Genomic DNA, 15,131 nt, shown 5'->3' on the forward strand with positions numbered 1-15,131 from the left:
CGGACGAGGCGGCGACGACGATTGTGCGGGAACTTCTAGCAATTAGGGTTTAGCCTCTTTGCAAACCCTGGGTCGCGTGGCGGTGCGGGTCATTAGTCACCTGTGGCTGGTGCTGTCATTTCCGGGGTGCGGCTGGTCGAGACCCATTGCCATTGTTCTGTATTGTATGGATTGTTGCCCGCGTTCAGTGTGCTTGTAGGGGGGCTGCCTGCGCTGTTGATCGTGTACGGGTAGCTCTCGATATCCGCTTCGTCTCCCGAACGAGATGGTGCTCCATCGCCCGAGGGGGTTGGCCATGGGCCCCGCGTCGTCGACGTTTTGCGGTACTGATTGCGGGATTGTCTCCACGATATGTATCTGCAGCAGCGTATTGGTCAGGATCTGGCAGGTCTAGAACGAAGTGAGACATACACATATCCAACAGAGACGGTCAAGGTCAACGAGAGCGTAGCAACGCAGAGGATAAAGATAGGTCGCAAACGTTGGTCAAAGTAATCCGTGGTAAGAGGAACCGGAAGCTTAGGAGGTTTGGAAATTTGGGGAGGGTGGTGAGGACCAGGGAAAGCCATGGTATTGTGTACTCAGGATAGAACGATGGTCAATGAAATAATAGTGTATGACAGCCAATATGAAGATAATGAACGAAACGAGTGTCTTGCTTAGATGAACGAGGTGAGAGCGGGATGCGAGATTTAAACGCTATGGCGTCGTCCAGTTCCTGCCTGCCTTCCATCTTGAACCCTACTAGGGAAGGTGCAGGTGTATACAGTCCGATGCACAATTAGGAAGGAACATGGTAGGCCGGGAGCAGGACAATGCTCACAATAGCATATATCTTGTCCAGCTCTATGTCATAGTCTAAAATATTAAATTGCCATCCTTTGATTGAGATGATAAATCGTACTCTGTATCTATACTAAACTGGTGGTTGTATATTGTGGCGTAGTTGTAGTAATTTAGTGGCGGTGCCACGTTATAACTGCAAGAGGCTAACCTGACTCAACGGCCAACTTCCATCGACTGAAAAGATTCCATTTCATCATTTATCCTTAAATATTTTACCAATTATCATCATAATCTGAGAGGCCTCAGACTTTAGTGCTATTACGATTCAAGATGCCAACTCCATTGGATCGGGCCATGAATTCCAAGGTATTTACTCCCAGATATTTAATAGACGTTGACTAACAAATCTCTCCAGAATCTATTCCTGGGTATGCATTTCTTCATTTGGAATAATAGTATAACATCGAAACATCTAACCAAATGTCATTTCAGGATTCACCGGGATGATCTCAGCCGCCGCGGTTTGGGCCATCTGGGGCAACGACATGTTTCCTGCGGAGCAAGACCCGACTGGAGGTAGGATTAGAAATTCTGTCGATTTGTCAGACGCTGACTTTGAGAAGACCCCGACGACTGGACAGCCGATGAGTTGCAGAAGTGGCTCCGCTTGGTACATGCTTCCCCTCATTCGCATGCCGACATAGATACTGACAATATCCAGAGAGGCCTTTTGCCCAGCGCGAGAGCCACGCGTGAAGAGCTACTCGAGCGAGTAAAAGCGAATTTGCGTGTGCCCAGGCCTTCCGGCCAGTAGCAAATGAATGCGCGCACAGTCTCTTGTTCTGTCTCCGTGTTTCTCGTCTGCTTTTCCTGTTATACCCCGCATTGCACCATTATTCTCCTTTGCAGCACATATAGATAGATTACTTTATGAGCAAATTGCACTGCAACCCAACTGTGTTCACCGTATAGGGTAATAGCTCAGACAACGAGACGGAAGTTCTGGGTATAAATAAGCCACTCTTTCACTTGCTTCGCCTTTCCGCCCTCCGCGGCCGGGTTCGGCACAAGAACAAACGTCTCGCTGAACCCCCGCTGCGGCAGATCCCTCGACTCGCCAAATCGCACGTATCCGCTGATAATAACCAGTATCGACATATCCTTGACGGTTGTCTCATTCGGGGCTTTCGTGCCAGTCGGGGTGGGGGTGGGGTACGCCTGGTTGATGATTTGGCAATCGAAGGACTGAACTTCATAGTGTGCTGGAGGCATCTGGTTGACGAATATATCTTGGACAGCGTTTCCGTCGGCGACAGCGTTTCCGTTGAAGAGAATCGTCGAGGTGGGTTGGCTGTAGAATGAAGCTATCGTGGCGCGGTTTTTCTGGAGCGCGGGGTAAAACGACTGGACGAATTCGGTGGCAGCTAGACATCTCATAGTTAGAAATCTGGAATAGCGCATAAACAAAGAATGTACTCGTTCTGCGATCACATACCATCGGTAGACACCTTGGTCAGAACGTCATCGCTCGGGGGACCCATCTTGTATATTGAAAGGGTGGCAGATGGACGGTTCGTCTGATGTCTGCGAGCAAGCAAGTGATCGCAGTAGGTCCAATAAACGAAACACCCGCAAAGAGCTGAGTACAATGGCGCTGTCAAGGTGTTTGTCGGGGTGGAAGAGAAGCAATCGCCGAAAAATTGGCAGTTCGGAGCTTTCGCCGGAGATTCTCCCGCGCCGAACAACGGAAACAAATCCAACTCCAACAACTGCTATAAACCACTGTCTCCCGCTTGCCAATGGCGCTTCCAAGGAGAGAATTTCGCGCTATTTCGTGGGCCTCGCAATTGCTGGCCTACAGACGACCTTCGTGGAAATGTGCCTCTTGCAGAAATGTCCGGCCGGCCGGGTTGGGCTCTCCGCGCAGGTTTGCGACGACAACAGTTCTTCAGGATGAAGTGTCGAAGAAGAAGCCTTACTATGTTACTACTCCGATTTTCTACGTCAATTCTTGTATGTCATCTTGCTTTCTGGAAAATTGTACTGCAATTTACTGACGGATTGTGCTGGACAGCCCCTCATGTCGGCCATTTCTATACCATGGTGATCGCCGATATCATAAAACGATGGCGGGTCCTTCTTGGGGAGAAAGACGCTCAGCTTTTAACAGGAACCGACGAGCATGGAATGAAGGTATGGAGGTCGACCTATGACAGCTGTGCCAGGCGTTGACAATGGGTAGATTCAACAAGCTGCCCTCGCAGCGGGAATGGATACCCAGGCCTTCTGCGACAGGAATTTCAAGACTTTCGAGGTGCGTACCCTATGACCCTTGTCGACGTGTGGCTATATTCTAACATCGTCGCGATCTAGGCGCTAGCGAAAGCCGCGAATATCGACAATAACCACTTCATTCGGACCACCGACTCAGCACACAGGGAAGCGGTTCAGTACTTTTGGGTGAGTCTCGGAGGGATGCTTTAAGATAGCAGAAGCTGAATGATGCAGGAAATGCTCAATCACCGAGGCTACATCTATACCGCGAAACATGAGGGATGGTACTCTGTTAGCGACGAAACGTTCTACCCGCCGTCGCAGGTGCAAAATTCGTTGGATCCGTCTACAGGGAGGAAACGAATGGTCTCCGTCGAGACTGGAAAGGAAGTGGAGTGGTCGTCTGAAACGAACTACCATTTCCGCTTGACTGCCTTCCAAGATCGCCTCCTCGAGTTGTATAAAAACAACTTTGTCACCCCTGGGAACTATGTGCCTGACATCATTAAATCCGTCACTACGAATCTCCAAGACCTCTCCATCTCCAGACCCGTCGAGCGACTGAACTGGGGCATTCCCGTTCCCGGCGACGAAACACAGACCATCTACGTTTGGCTGGATGCGCTCGTTAACTACCTGACCAAGGCGGGATATCCATTTCCGCCAGGCCAAGAAGGCCAATTTGGATGGCCAGCCGATGTGCATGTGGTCGGCAAAGATATCGTTCGGTAGGTACACCTCCTGTAAAAGGGTAGGTCAAAGCTAATAGCTGCGCACAGCTTCCACTGTGTCTATTGGCCGGCATTCCTCATGGCTTTGGATCTTCCTCTTCCACGTAATGTTCTTGTGCACGGTCATTGGACTATGAACCATGAGAAAATGTCGAAATCAACTGGAAATGTCGTGAACCCCTTCTTTGCTATCGATCGCTTTGGCGTTGATACGATGCGCTTCTTCCTTGCATACCAGGGAGGCTTTGATGGAGATTCCGATTATGATAACGCCTACATTATCAGAGATTATAAGAAGGTTCTTCAAAGCGGAATGGGTAATCTCGCACACCGCACAATTGGTTGCGCAAAGGGAAACTTGCGGTCGTACATTATCGATGCCGCCGCTGATAAGCTCCCGCCGACCACAGCTCTGGACCAGGAGCACCAATCGTTCCTGGAACAGATTCCCAGCAAAGTGGCCGAACACATGGAGTATTTGAACCCTCGTTCCGCCCTGCAGGATATCGTATCAATTGTTGAGAAGGTGAGGAATGACTCGTCACACGACTTTTATCTACTCATATGACCTATCTTATCGATGCTGACTATCGATTTTTCTAGACAAACAAATACTTCCATGCTGCGGAGCCATGGAAGGCCCGACCAGAGTCGCAGAGGATCCTCTACACCGTGGCGGAATCGCTACGAATCTCGGCCATTCTATTGCAACCATTTATGCCTAACAAGTCGCAAGATCTGCTTAATATTCTCCGCGTAGATAACGCCAAGCGAAGCTTCACAGATGCCGGATTCGGTTGCGATGCAGAGTATGGGGAAGGTATCAAAAAGAGCATCCTTTTCCCGCCCCTTGTCATCGAAGAATAAACCGGACCCCGGAATTCGATTTGATAAGAAGAACTGGCCCAATCCAATCACAACAAATGCAACGCGGTTTTTTTCTTACTTGTGACTTGCGGTGTTCCTCCTCATTCTCCACAAGAACGTAAGGGATTACGGTTCCGAGGCTCGCGTTGTCTTTCCCCCAGGAGTATGACTTGCTTGTTCTGGGTCAGCCCTTATTCCACCAAGGTCATACGGAGTGCATACCCTATGCGAAACGATAATGGGATCTTTGTTCCCCGTGGGCATGTCACAGCCAATAGCTTATCTTGCGCATTCTTCCTCAAAGTTACTCAACGGAAAATCGGATTCGGGAGGCGACATGGCGAGGGTTGATAGAGGATCGGGGCGGGAAACTCGGAAGTTCCCCGCGGCAAACTTTTGAGGGTTATCATCGGGAAGTCGCCATTTGTATATCAGAACCGGTTGTACAAATGGGTTGGATCATTCATCAAAACTATTCAGAACAGTGAGGTCTTGTATATTCTTTGCCTTCCTCTTTCTTCACTCTATCTGTACCAAGTATCTGTTCCATATCTCTAAACCCTGATTCAAACCCGATCTATACAATCGATCCTGCCTATTTTGGAACACTATCTCATCCTTCTTTTTTATATTTCCTAATACTTCCAAGTCATCCTCCCAACAGGGCGACAAGCAAAATGGGAAGCATCGCTCCAGAACAAACCACAACCCCCATCCCCCAAAGCCCATGGATCCAAACCCCCCTCGTTGAATCCGCCTCTCTCTCCCGCGCAGCAGGCTGTCGCATCTTCCTCAAACTCGAAAATGTTCAACCAAGCGGCTCCTTCAAGTCCCGCGCCATGGGCAACCAAATCCTCTCACACCTCAAGAACCCAGCGCACGCAGGCCGCCCCGTGCACTTCTACGCCTCGTCCGGCGGCAACGCGGGTCTTGCTGCTGTCTGCGCATCCAGGAGCCTGGGGTACCCGTGCACGGTTGTGTTGCCGACGAGCACGAAGCCGATGATGGTGGAGCGGTTGCGGACGGCGGGGGCGGTTAGTGTGGTGCAGCATGGGGAGACGATTTCTGAGGCCGGGGAGTTCATGAAGGAGGTGCTTATGAAGGAGGTTGGGGAGGGGGAGAGTGAGGATGTGGTCAAGGTTGCGCTGCATCCATTTGATAATGAGCCGATTTGGCAGGGGAATAGCACTATTGTCGATGAACTCGCCACTCAGCTTCCTGCGTCTGCATCTGTGGAATCTTACCACGACAAACCACTTCCACTTGACGCAATCATCTGCAGTGTTGGTGGCGGAGGCCTCCTCAACGGTTTGATCATGGGTCTTGAACGCGAACGCCAGAAGAAGCACCTCCCCGTTTCTAAAAAAGACATCCACCTCCTCGCCATCGAAACCTTAGGCACCGACTCCCTCGCCCAAGCCATGGCTCAGAAATCTCACATCTCGCTCTCCAGAATTACTTCCCAAGCTATCTCCCTCGGCTGCGTCCGCGTTTCTGAAAAGACATTCAACTACGCCCTCTCCCCGCCACCGGGGCTGAAAGTGCACAGCGCCGTTTTGTCAGATGCAGACGCTGCGCGCGGCTCGCTTCGTCTGGCTGATGATGAGCGGTTGCTCGTGGAATTGGCATGCGGTGTCTGCGTTGAAGCTGCTGTTGGCGACGCCGGCAAAGCGCGTGCGGCTATGATCAGCAAAAAGCGGAAGAGGTCTTCATCTGACGAGGGGTATGGGGATGATCGATCTTCTGTCGAGAATGAGTCTGATACGGAGTATAACCACTCCGCATCTTTGTCTTTCAGTGCCGGATCCTTGCCGTCGTCGGTATCGGGTGAGGTTGGCTCGTTGCAGTCGAAGCTGAAGCAGTTGGTGCCGGATTTGAACCCCGAGAGTCGTGTGGTGATTGTTGTTTGTGGTGGGAGTAATGTTTCTGTTGATGTTGCGGTGGAGTGGAGGAAGATGTTGCGAGAGGGATGGGGTAAGCAGTGATTACTTTCTGTTGGCTTTTTGTTGCTTTTTCTGGGTTTATTAGCGGGCATTTTTGAAAATCGCGTATGATGCATAATACTTGTTTCGATACCTTTTGTTTGATCCAGCATATTGGTTTCTCTAGTTAAAGAGAATAGATTCCAATTCTTCAAATTTAAATAAATCCAACGATATTCAAATAAATCACACCATGCAATGCAACCCATAACCAAATCAAGCCGCAGAAGAGATCATCTGAATCCGATAATCCCAATAATTCGTCCTAATCGGGTCATACTTCTCCTTCAAAAGCGTAAGCATCCGAACCGCCTCCTCCTTACTCTCCCGCGCATACACATCCGCCAACCACTCTAGCGCATGCGTACTCTTAACGACCACCTCCCCATCCTCCTTCACAATCACAAACTTCCCCGCAAACTCCCTCCACTCCTCCAACCCCCGATCCGCCGCCCTCAACACACCCCGCGCATAAGCCCACGGGCTCCGATTCTCCGGCGCTCGCACAATCTTCGCCTTCGCATACCCCAACTCCCCATCCACAACATCCTCATCGACAACCGCCATCCTCCCCTTCTCGAGACCCGGCGCATCGCCATTCGGCATCCCCGCGGCAAACTGGTCATCGCGGGGCCCGAAGCGCAGCATGAAGCGGTGGTTCCAGGCGGAGTTGTTGCGGACGTCGGCGTCGATGAGGGACTCGACGTCTGCGAGTTCGACGGGGTGGTCCCAGAGTTTGAAGTGACGGACGAGCCAGTGGCGGTAGGTCCAGACGTGGTAGTTTTTGGAGTCTTGGGCGAACATTTCCATTAGGAAGGAGGGTTCTTTGGGGGGTAGGGTGGGGAAGTGGGTTGTGCTGGACATGAGGACTTGGCGGTGGTGCCTGTCTACTGTTAGAGATGTTCGTGTGAGGATATTTTGGGTGTGGGCGGATGTACCAAATCTGGTAGTTCTTTAGGTATGTCAAGGACACACCGTTCAACCACTCAAGTTCCTCGAGTAGATCTTTCTCCAGAGCGAAGAGGATCTTTGCCCGGTAGATCCTGCCAACATCGTTAATAACATTCAATTCAACGGAACACAGAGTAAACATACCATACTGTATAATGCGCCGGGTTCAGCGAGATGATATCCTCGGTCAACTTCAACGCCCGGTCCGACATCTCATTGGCAGCCATCACCGCACGCAGATACGACATGGCCTCGAGATAATCAGCCGCGTAGGCAATGGTTGCCAGAGGGAGAGCCCCCGAGTCCGAGCCGTCGTTTAGGGGGATGGGCTGGATGTTTGCCCATTCGGGATCTGAGGAGTATTTGCCCGCCATTTTAGATGAATATGCAGTTTTGATATGCGAGAGAATCAAGCTAAATGGTTATAAGTATCCAATCCAAGGATCCTGGGTGGTTTGCTGAGCGTTAAGCAACCGGAGTCTTGATACGGCCAAACACTATGCGCTTGGGCGATGCACCGTAGATGATTGATTGAATAGCAGCAGAGATGTTCTAAATATCTGTTGCTTTCAGTAGAGAATGTGAGAAAAGAAATACGTCGACGTTGAAGAAGTGAATGGGTGAAGCGATGAAATAAACGGTCGTTGAGGTGCACGTGTGGGGCATGTCACCGCCTGAGGCAGAGACAATGGCCGAGAACAATATCAACGACAATCACTCCACTCTTTCTATTCTACAATGAGTTGACTTATATGATTACTGCATGAGCATTGACTCGAAGACCAATGGTGTCCAAACAGGTGTTAGCGACTACTCGGTCAAACATGACTGTAACCTCAAAGAAAGAGCTGCTGCATGCTCCACGTACAAGACATCATGGCAGAACGGCACCACAGGTCAATCCAGATACATTTTGACATTTCGAGAAAGACGATAAATGATGATATGAGCTCCAGGGTAGTGATTATGCAGGCAGTATTCCAATGCATACTGAAGAGCAGACAGAAGGCCGTCGAGATAGCAGACAGCCGAGCTTTTTGAAACCGACTTTAAACCATAGTAAGTCAAGCACAATGATCTCTCCTTCTTGTTTCTAATAGTTGTCTCCGGTCTAGATGCTTGAAGTTTCAACCTCTTTTAGATGGACGCACGCATTGGTACTGTCTCACCAGCACAGTGCCGGTTAATACTTGCACTGATACTGCTCGGCAAACCCTCAGTTAGGACAGGCAGTGTTAAGGGCCATAACGATAGTGAAGAACCAATCACTTATCAGCACGACCCTAGAAGACCATTGCATTTTTTCCAGCTTTCGAGAACCAGAACCACGAAAGGTCATGTATCGTGCAACTGACAAAGACAGTGGCTTCCACGCTGAAAACAGCAACGAAGCAACTATGACGCTCCGCCGTAAGGCTGGCGATTACGAAACAACCACTAACCACTGTAGAGGCTTTTATAGAACAAGTTCACCAATATCATCCTAGAACTAACACTATCCACATTTATGCCACCATACCGAGGCAGACAGCCTTGAGTGCGTTGGGCAGTCGGCAATTGGAAGAGGGCACATGGTGAATTTAAGGATTATAAGAGTATTTCAATCGGCGCTTTTACCACGCTCACCATGAAAAGTACCGAAGATCTACCCTGAATATCAAGTTTATGCTGTGAGGAAGCTGGGCCGGGGATCATTTCCGCCGTTCCTCGGTCCCATTAAGATGGACAATGTCGAGCCGACCAACCTTTAGACAAACCAGCGAGATATTAGCGTGGCATTGCAATATTCTTTCCCTGATGAAGCCATGCACAGGAAGTTTAGGATCGGGGTTCTATATGACATGGCACTCAAAGAGTACGAATACACCGCTAGACTTGAGTACGTTGCCATATATGATTGGCATGTTTGTTCGTTATAAAGCGAACATACCAGAGAACATGCGAAGGTACTGTTTGACAGGTGAATCCAGTATTGGGAGCCTGCATCCTGAGGGGGGCACCCTTGAAATGGCTACTTTATGTGGCTATATGCTTAGCGCCGCTTTATAACAACAAACTGCATTAAGTGAAAGAACAAGCACCATTAATGAATGGTGACAAATGAAGACACTGTTTCAATTAATATGAGACAATAAGACATGCAATGAGGATACATCGAGCCAATTTTTCGTCAATAGAGGAAACCTACCTCACACATCCATGAAAGTTAAAAGGATAATACCTTGGGCCCTGTTCACCAGCGAATCAAACCACCAGGACTCAAATGCAGAATATAGTAGCATATTGGCATGGTGATCAAATGTCCTGACAGACCTATTCAGATGAAGTTGGATTGAGTATCTACACATCTGTTACATGTTCATGCTACCTGACAGCTCCGCAATGGCCGTTTCTATGCGCTTGGAGTACCATAAAAACCATCGACTTACTAGAATTGATTGAGGCACGAATAAAAGCAACAACATCGAACCCTAAGGCAAAAGACTCCTCAAGAACCGCATAAGTTTGTGTTTCTTTATATTTCCGCCCTTTTACAATATGGTTTCATCTAGAAGATATACATTTGAAAGCTGAAGAAAACAAAAGTTTTCCAAGAAATCAAGAACTAGCTGAATGAAAGAAGCTTTGCAAGAGGAAGAACAAATGAGTGGGAATTTCTACCTTTGTCATTCTCTTTTTTTGCTGTTGATGGGTCTGTGTTTTCTAGCAGATGTATTGTTTGTTGTTGGAGACATCTACTATACAGATGGCTATGATGTTTGAAGAACAGCATAGTGGTCTAGGGGCTACTGATGTGTCGAGTCCCTGACAGTACTAGTACAGAATTGATTACCTTATATCTAACTAGGATTTTTTTGGGTTGCTTTAGTATATTGTCTGTAGGTTCAATTGATTTGCTAGGGTATACCGCTGACATCACTCCGTTTCCCAGATAGGTACTGTGAGGACTCAAAGAAACTTCATGATATGGTATTTGCTATCAACTGTTTGCCTTTATTTCATATCAGTCACCTGATGCACTGCTATGTATCCTTTCTTTGTATAGACTCTTTATATAATCAGCACCAACTTGGCCGACAACAAGTTGGCAACTCTCGCTCTTTTTGTGTACTACTCAGCATATGAATATTTCCTCTGAGAGACATAGCAGAATATACTATCTTCGAAATGCCTGTGCTATCTTCCTATATCAAACGGCTTCGATCTCGATATCCAAGAATGCTGCGCATTCTCACGGGAAATCCAAACCAGTCCTCTAAAGCAATCCCTTTCTTCCAGCCATCGTACATGCCATATCAGGTACAGCAACATCTGTTACTTCTATCCTGTATGACCAGAAGGTATGCTAACTTCGCGTTATTTAGGAGTCCTTGTTGAAGCTTTCTCCTTCCATGTTTGGCCAGCAAGCTTCAGATCAGCCTGTCAAAGAGGATGTACGCTCCAGGGAGCAGAGAATTGAGAGAATGGACAGTGGTATTGGTGATGCTCTTGCTGGTCAAGCAACACTGCTCCTTCCTAGAATGCCACAATATCCAATGCTTCTGTCGCCAGAATGCAATATTGGCGCGCAGGTCCTTCTTCCAAAGATGCCTCAATATCAAAGACTTCCACCGCCAGAGTCCAGAATTAGGAACCAGATCCAGAAGCACAAGGAGGATACTATAGACTTTTCCCTTAAGACTTCGTGTCAGCAAGTTTCAGCTCGGCCTGTCCAGAAGGGCGTACCCTTGAAGAACCAGCAAAATATTGAGAGAAAGCACAGCAAAATTAGTGGACCTGTTCTTACTACTGAGGCAGTACGGATCCTTCTTCCAACGACGCCTCAAGATCAAAAACCCCAATCTCTATCAAAAGAACATGATAAAGCAGTCGCAGTTTGCAAAGAAATGAACGCCATCAGAGACCTCTGCGCAAAATACCCTGAGAGTGATGTCTACAACATGGACGAGACTGTTCTCTCTTGTAGATACGCCATATATGGTGATCTTGTTCCAGAATCAGCGAAGGACAGCTCGCAAATAACCCTGGCACTATGCGTGAACGCCACCGGCTCAGATAGACTTCCTGTCTGGGCTATATCATCTGAGAAGAAGCCTGTTTCTATTGATGGGTTGGATCCCAAAGCTTTCGGCGCTGTTTGGCAGTCTAGCGATAAGTTAGCGATGACAGCTGAAACTATGCGGAAGTGGCTTCTTTTATTCTATTCTCATATAGGCAAGCGACGCTCAGTCATCCTCCTTCTCGACAATCTCATTGGCCATAAAAAAGGCATTGAATCAACGCCTCCGCCATCGAACATTCGGATTCAATGGCTCCCTCCAGGGACTACTAAGCGGTACCAGCCTCTTGATAAAGGTATAAACAATGCTCTCAAGAGCCATTACAAGCAAATCTGGATAAAACACATGTTTGGGAAATTGTATAGTGGTGAACCCATGAATCCAATTCATGAAATGTCGTCGGAGCTTGCTGTTCGTTGGATCATTCAGATATGGAAGCATGATATCACCAGCAAGACTATACATGATTGTTTTTGCAAGAGTAGCGTTCTTCAGTCTCAGCCTCCTGGTCCTGCCTCAAGAATGTGCCAGATCCAGCGGCGCTGAAAAGCGGCTTTGTGGGTTATTCCAAATACATTTGATTGAGGACTTTACGGGACATTTTAGGGTGAGGGGTAATTGAAAGGAGGTGTGGAGTCGGAGCCGCCTGTTCTCTTCGATAGTAATTAAAACAAGTACTTCTATTTTTACTCCATCCGTAACCGCTCCAAAGCAGACTAAGGCACTGCCCAAGGCTAACCCATGGTTCAACCCTCCTTTGGAAAGAGGATGAAATGGGCGAACTTGTCCCTACATGGACGATGGCACCAGGCATCTCCATCATAAAATCTCTCGCAGTCAAGCATCTGCCCGGCGGCTACACCAATATTAACGGTTACTACATTTTTCGTCGAAGGGTCCTTCAACAAGTTATACTGCATCACTTCACCCAATCTTCCACGGCAGTATCTCATGCGTGTAACGTTACCAGTCGAATCATTTTTCAATAACGGAGAGCGAGGTTGCCACTCTTGCGTACATCCGTCAATATACCACGATCCCTGTGCCGAACGTGCTAGCCTACTGCTCGTCAGCAGAGAATGAGCTTGGTTTTGAGTGGGTTCTGATGGAGAAGACCGAGGGTGTCCCCTTGGCCGATGTCTGGGATGGGATGTCCTTCGACTCAAAGGCAAGCCTGACGGTAGGTATTTGTGAACGCCTGAAAGTTCCCCAAGATCTTCGGTTTATTAAGATTGGAAATCTGTATTTCTCCTCGACTCGGGAACGAGTGGGCACGAATGCCTCCGTCGATGGAACAGACTTTTTGATCAGCCGTTTTGTTTCTCCTTGGTTCTTCAGAGACAAGCGCATATTTCTTTCAGGCGACTGTGGCCCTTTCTCATCCTCGTATGAATTCATGACGGCCAAAACGCGGATGCAGATCGAGCGGATCAAACACCTCTCTCCACCCCCTACCGATGATTATTACTCTGAGACCAAAGAAGCTCTAGCAGAGGCGCATGATGGTGTTTTGGATGCGTGTTACAGCCTAGAGGCACTAGTACCTCATGTTTTCCCTTCGTCCAGTCGGCACGACGAGGTTAAAGTGCTTTACCATGACGACCTTTCAGCTTCCAACATCATTGTGGATCCGCTGTCCTTTCATGTCACTGGAATCGTAGACTGGGAATGCATCTCTATACATCTTACTTGGGAAGCGGCAGAGCGTCCCTTCTTTTTGAGAGGCATTGAAGTGAAAGAGCCGCCACCTCCCCGAACCCCAGGGGGTGTCGAACCTGAGCTCAGTGAGATACGGAAGGACTGGGAGAAAGTCTTACTTCGCCATCTGTACCAAAAGACCCTGCAGGATGACGTTGAATTATCGCCGGACATAATGCACAAACAGAAGTTCTCTGATCGCTTAGAGGATATCGAGACGACTTGGACAGCTTCCCGATCTTGGGCACGAAAAAATGCTTGCAGCTGGGTTACTGACAGGTCCAAGTACATTGTAATCATAGTTTCAGGGGCAAAGCCTTCCTTCTCCGACTTTGGCATGGCGATGCTGCCCGAGTTTACCAGCGCTCGCTTATCGCCAAGCACCTGGTTTCAAACACCAGGCTATCTAATTTACAGGTAACACAGCAGAATGGGGCCAAAAGTTTTAAATGGTGAATATCTATTACCATTTATAAACTTATCTTCATCTTTATCTTCATCTTCATCAATTTCCTACAGCCTAGCCTTACCCTCCTCCCGACCTTCAAGGTTAGGGTGAGGAGCTCGAACGGGTCGAGTCACAGCGTAGAACGCAAAACCTTGGGACTTGGTCGAGAACTAGAAGAAAGTAGAGCTATGTCAGTTCGGATAGAGAGGAGAAGTAAAGAGAGGGTTGTGAGTGACAAACCTTGACCTTGGATCCGACGTGGAAGAAAGCAAAGTCTCCTGGGACTAGGTGGTGGGTGATCCCGGTAGCCTCGTCCTATCAAATAGTCAATATTGTTCAGAATTATGACAGGGTTGGAGAAGGGGACATACCAAAACATCAATCTGACCACTGAGGACATACTTCGTCTCCTCAAAATTATAGTGCGCGGGTCGCTGAGGCCCAGCCTCGATCTTATAGAATCCCGAGGTAAAGTGCGCGGGGAATTCAGTCGTCTTGGTGCGCACAGAGTGGAAGTCGGCTGTAGTTGCGTTCTGGCCCTGAGGGAGGGGGATGAACTCGTGGCCGGCGCCTTTGATAATGGTAAGCGGAACGAGGTTGCTGGACACTTGACAAGGTGAATTTGTGTATCAGTGATTCTGAATGTTCTTTTTTTTTTTTTTTGGGCCGAGTAACTCACTTTTGTTTTGTTTTCTTGATAGATAGAGGCGAAAATGGGAAAGGTCCAGAGATGAGGTACCCCTTAAACTATTATAAACACTCAAATTACAATTCGGACGCATTCCCGGGATACGGTCTAGGTCCCGCGTGCTGTATCCTGATGAGGAGAAAAAACCCCGGGTGCATCTTCCGGAGGTAATGTCGGATGAGGGCCCGGTATCCATTACAAAGGGCATTCTCACAATTCGAATTCGATCAGGAATCGCGTGTTACGTGCCAGATCTTCAAAAAGAAAGTGCATTCTGCGAGGACAATATGACTGGGCAAGACCTTCAAGGCGAGCAACGGTCGAGAATCTTCAGAGTGGGCGTTCGGTATTTGTTCCGAGGTAGCTGCACACTGGATTATATACCCTGTTGAGGTTGTTTTAGTGTTCGTGATGAAAGTCAGGAGATCGATCGGGGGATAGAAGTGGCACGCACGATTACGGACTGAGTGCCCTCGCCAAAGCGTGAGTCTATGCTTCCTTATTCACATTCGTGACCACTCAGCTGATGAATTCTTCGTTTTCTTGTAGGGTCGACAGAAAGTCGAAATTCACATTCACGAAATTTTCGAAGAAGACGACGACGAAACCCCCGAAGAAACTGCATAACGTACACTCGAACAGGCT

The 15,131-nt window shown here is 48.4% G+C and overlaps 7 protein-coding genes across 7 annotated transcripts; 4 read left to right on the top strand and 3 right to left on the bottom strand.

Moving 5' to 3' along the window:
• Nucleotides 1-1,116: 1,116 nt before the first annotated feature.
• Nucleotides 1,117-1,600, top strand: ASPGLDRAFT_127158 (Ish1 domain-containing protein; the record flags this gene model as incomplete). Its single annotated transcript, XM_022540709.1, has 5 exons — nucleotides 1,117-1,152; nucleotides 1,202-1,214; nucleotides 1,279-1,362; nucleotides 1,407-1,456; nucleotides 1,508-1,600. The coding sequence occupies 5 exons, from the start codon at nucleotides 1,117-1,119 to the stop codon at nucleotides 1,598-1,600; spliced, it is 276 nt and encodes a 91-aa protein (XP_022400581.1).
• A 167-nt stretch (nucleotides 1,601-1,767) lies between these two features.
• Nucleotides 1,768-2,327, bottom strand: ASPGLDRAFT_26070 (putative nuclear transport factor 2 domain protein; the record flags this gene model as incomplete). The annotated part of the gene is made up of 2 exons (XM_022543531.1): nucleotides 1,768-2,210; nucleotides 2,282-2,327. The coding sequence occupies 2 exons, from the start codon at nucleotides 2,325-2,327 to the stop codon at nucleotides 1,768-1,770; spliced, it is 489 nt and encodes a 162-aa protein (XP_022400582.1).
• Nucleotides 2,328-2,585: 258 nt separating this feature from the next.
• Nucleotides 2,586-4,658, top strand: ASPGLDRAFT_127137 (methionine--tRNA ligase MSM1; the record flags this gene model as incomplete). The annotated part of the gene is made up of 7 exons (XM_022540706.1): nucleotides 2,586-2,799; nucleotides 2,861-2,979; nucleotides 3,029-3,100; nucleotides 3,160-3,246; nucleotides 3,295-3,788; nucleotides 3,816-4,317; nucleotides 4,395-4,658. The coding sequence occupies 7 exons, from the start codon at nucleotides 2,586-2,588 to the stop codon at nucleotides 4,656-4,658; spliced, it is 1,752 nt and encodes a 583-aa protein (XP_022400583.1).
• Nucleotides 4,659-4,937: 279 nt separating this feature from the next.
• ASPGLDRAFT_1492077 (putative L-serine dehydratase) lies at nucleotides 4,938-6,643 on the top strand (the record flags this gene model as incomplete). The annotated part of the gene is made up of 2 exons (XM_022542010.1): nucleotides 4,938-6,414; nucleotides 6,457-6,643. The coding sequence occupies exons 1-2, from the start codon at nucleotides 5,336-5,338 to the stop codon at nucleotides 6,641-6,643; spliced, it is 1,266 nt and encodes a 421-aa protein (XP_022400584.1). The 5' UTR covers nucleotides 4,938-5,335.
• Nucleotides 6,644-6,856: 213 nt separating this feature from the next.
• Nucleotides 6,857-7,965, bottom strand: ramB (bifunctional protein farnesyltransferase/protein geranylgeranyltransferase; the record flags this gene model as incomplete). Its single annotated transcript, XM_022549064.1, has 3 exons — nucleotides 6,857-7,523; nucleotides 7,579-7,683; nucleotides 7,736-7,965. 3 exons carry the CDS (start codon nucleotides 7,963-7,965, stop codon nucleotides 6,857-6,859), a joined length of 1,002 nt encoding a protein of 333 aa, XP_022400585.1.
• A 2,845-nt stretch (nucleotides 7,966-10,810) lies between these two features.
• ASPGLDRAFT_58296 (phosphotransferase family protein) lies at nucleotides 10,811-13,771 on the top strand (the record flags this gene model as incomplete). The annotated part of the gene is made up of 3 exons (XM_022548308.1): nucleotides 10,811-10,891; nucleotides 10,957-11,727; nucleotides 12,623-13,771. 3 exons carry the CDS (start codon nucleotides 10,811-10,813, stop codon nucleotides 13,769-13,771), a joined length of 2,001 nt encoding a protein of 666 aa, XP_022400586.1.
• A 46-nt stretch (nucleotides 13,772-13,817) lies between these two features.
• On the bottom strand, nucleotides 13,818-14,973 carry ASPGLDRAFT_355999 (uncharacterized protein). The gene is made up of 4 exons (XM_022544583.1): nucleotides 14,478-14,973; nucleotides 14,170-14,405; nucleotides 14,039-14,113; nucleotides 13,818-13,968 (listed from the first exon to the last, which is right to left on the bottom strand). Exons 1-4 carry the CDS (start codon nucleotides 14,692-14,694, stop codon nucleotides 13,864-13,866), a joined length of 633 nt encoding a protein of 210 aa, XP_022400587.1. The 5' UTR covers nucleotides 14,695-14,973; the 3' UTR covers nucleotides 13,818-13,863.
• Between the last annotated feature and the right edge of the window lie 158 nt (nucleotides 14,974-15,131).

Source organism: Aspergillus glaucus, assembly GCF_001890805.1.
Source record: "Aspergillus glaucus CBS 516.65 unplaced genomic scaffold ASPGLscaffold_11, whole genome shotgun sequence".
In the NCBI taxonomy this organism is placed as follows: Eukaryota; Fungi; Ascomycota; class Eurotiomycetes; order Eurotiales; family Aspergillaceae; genus Aspergillus; species Aspergillus glaucus.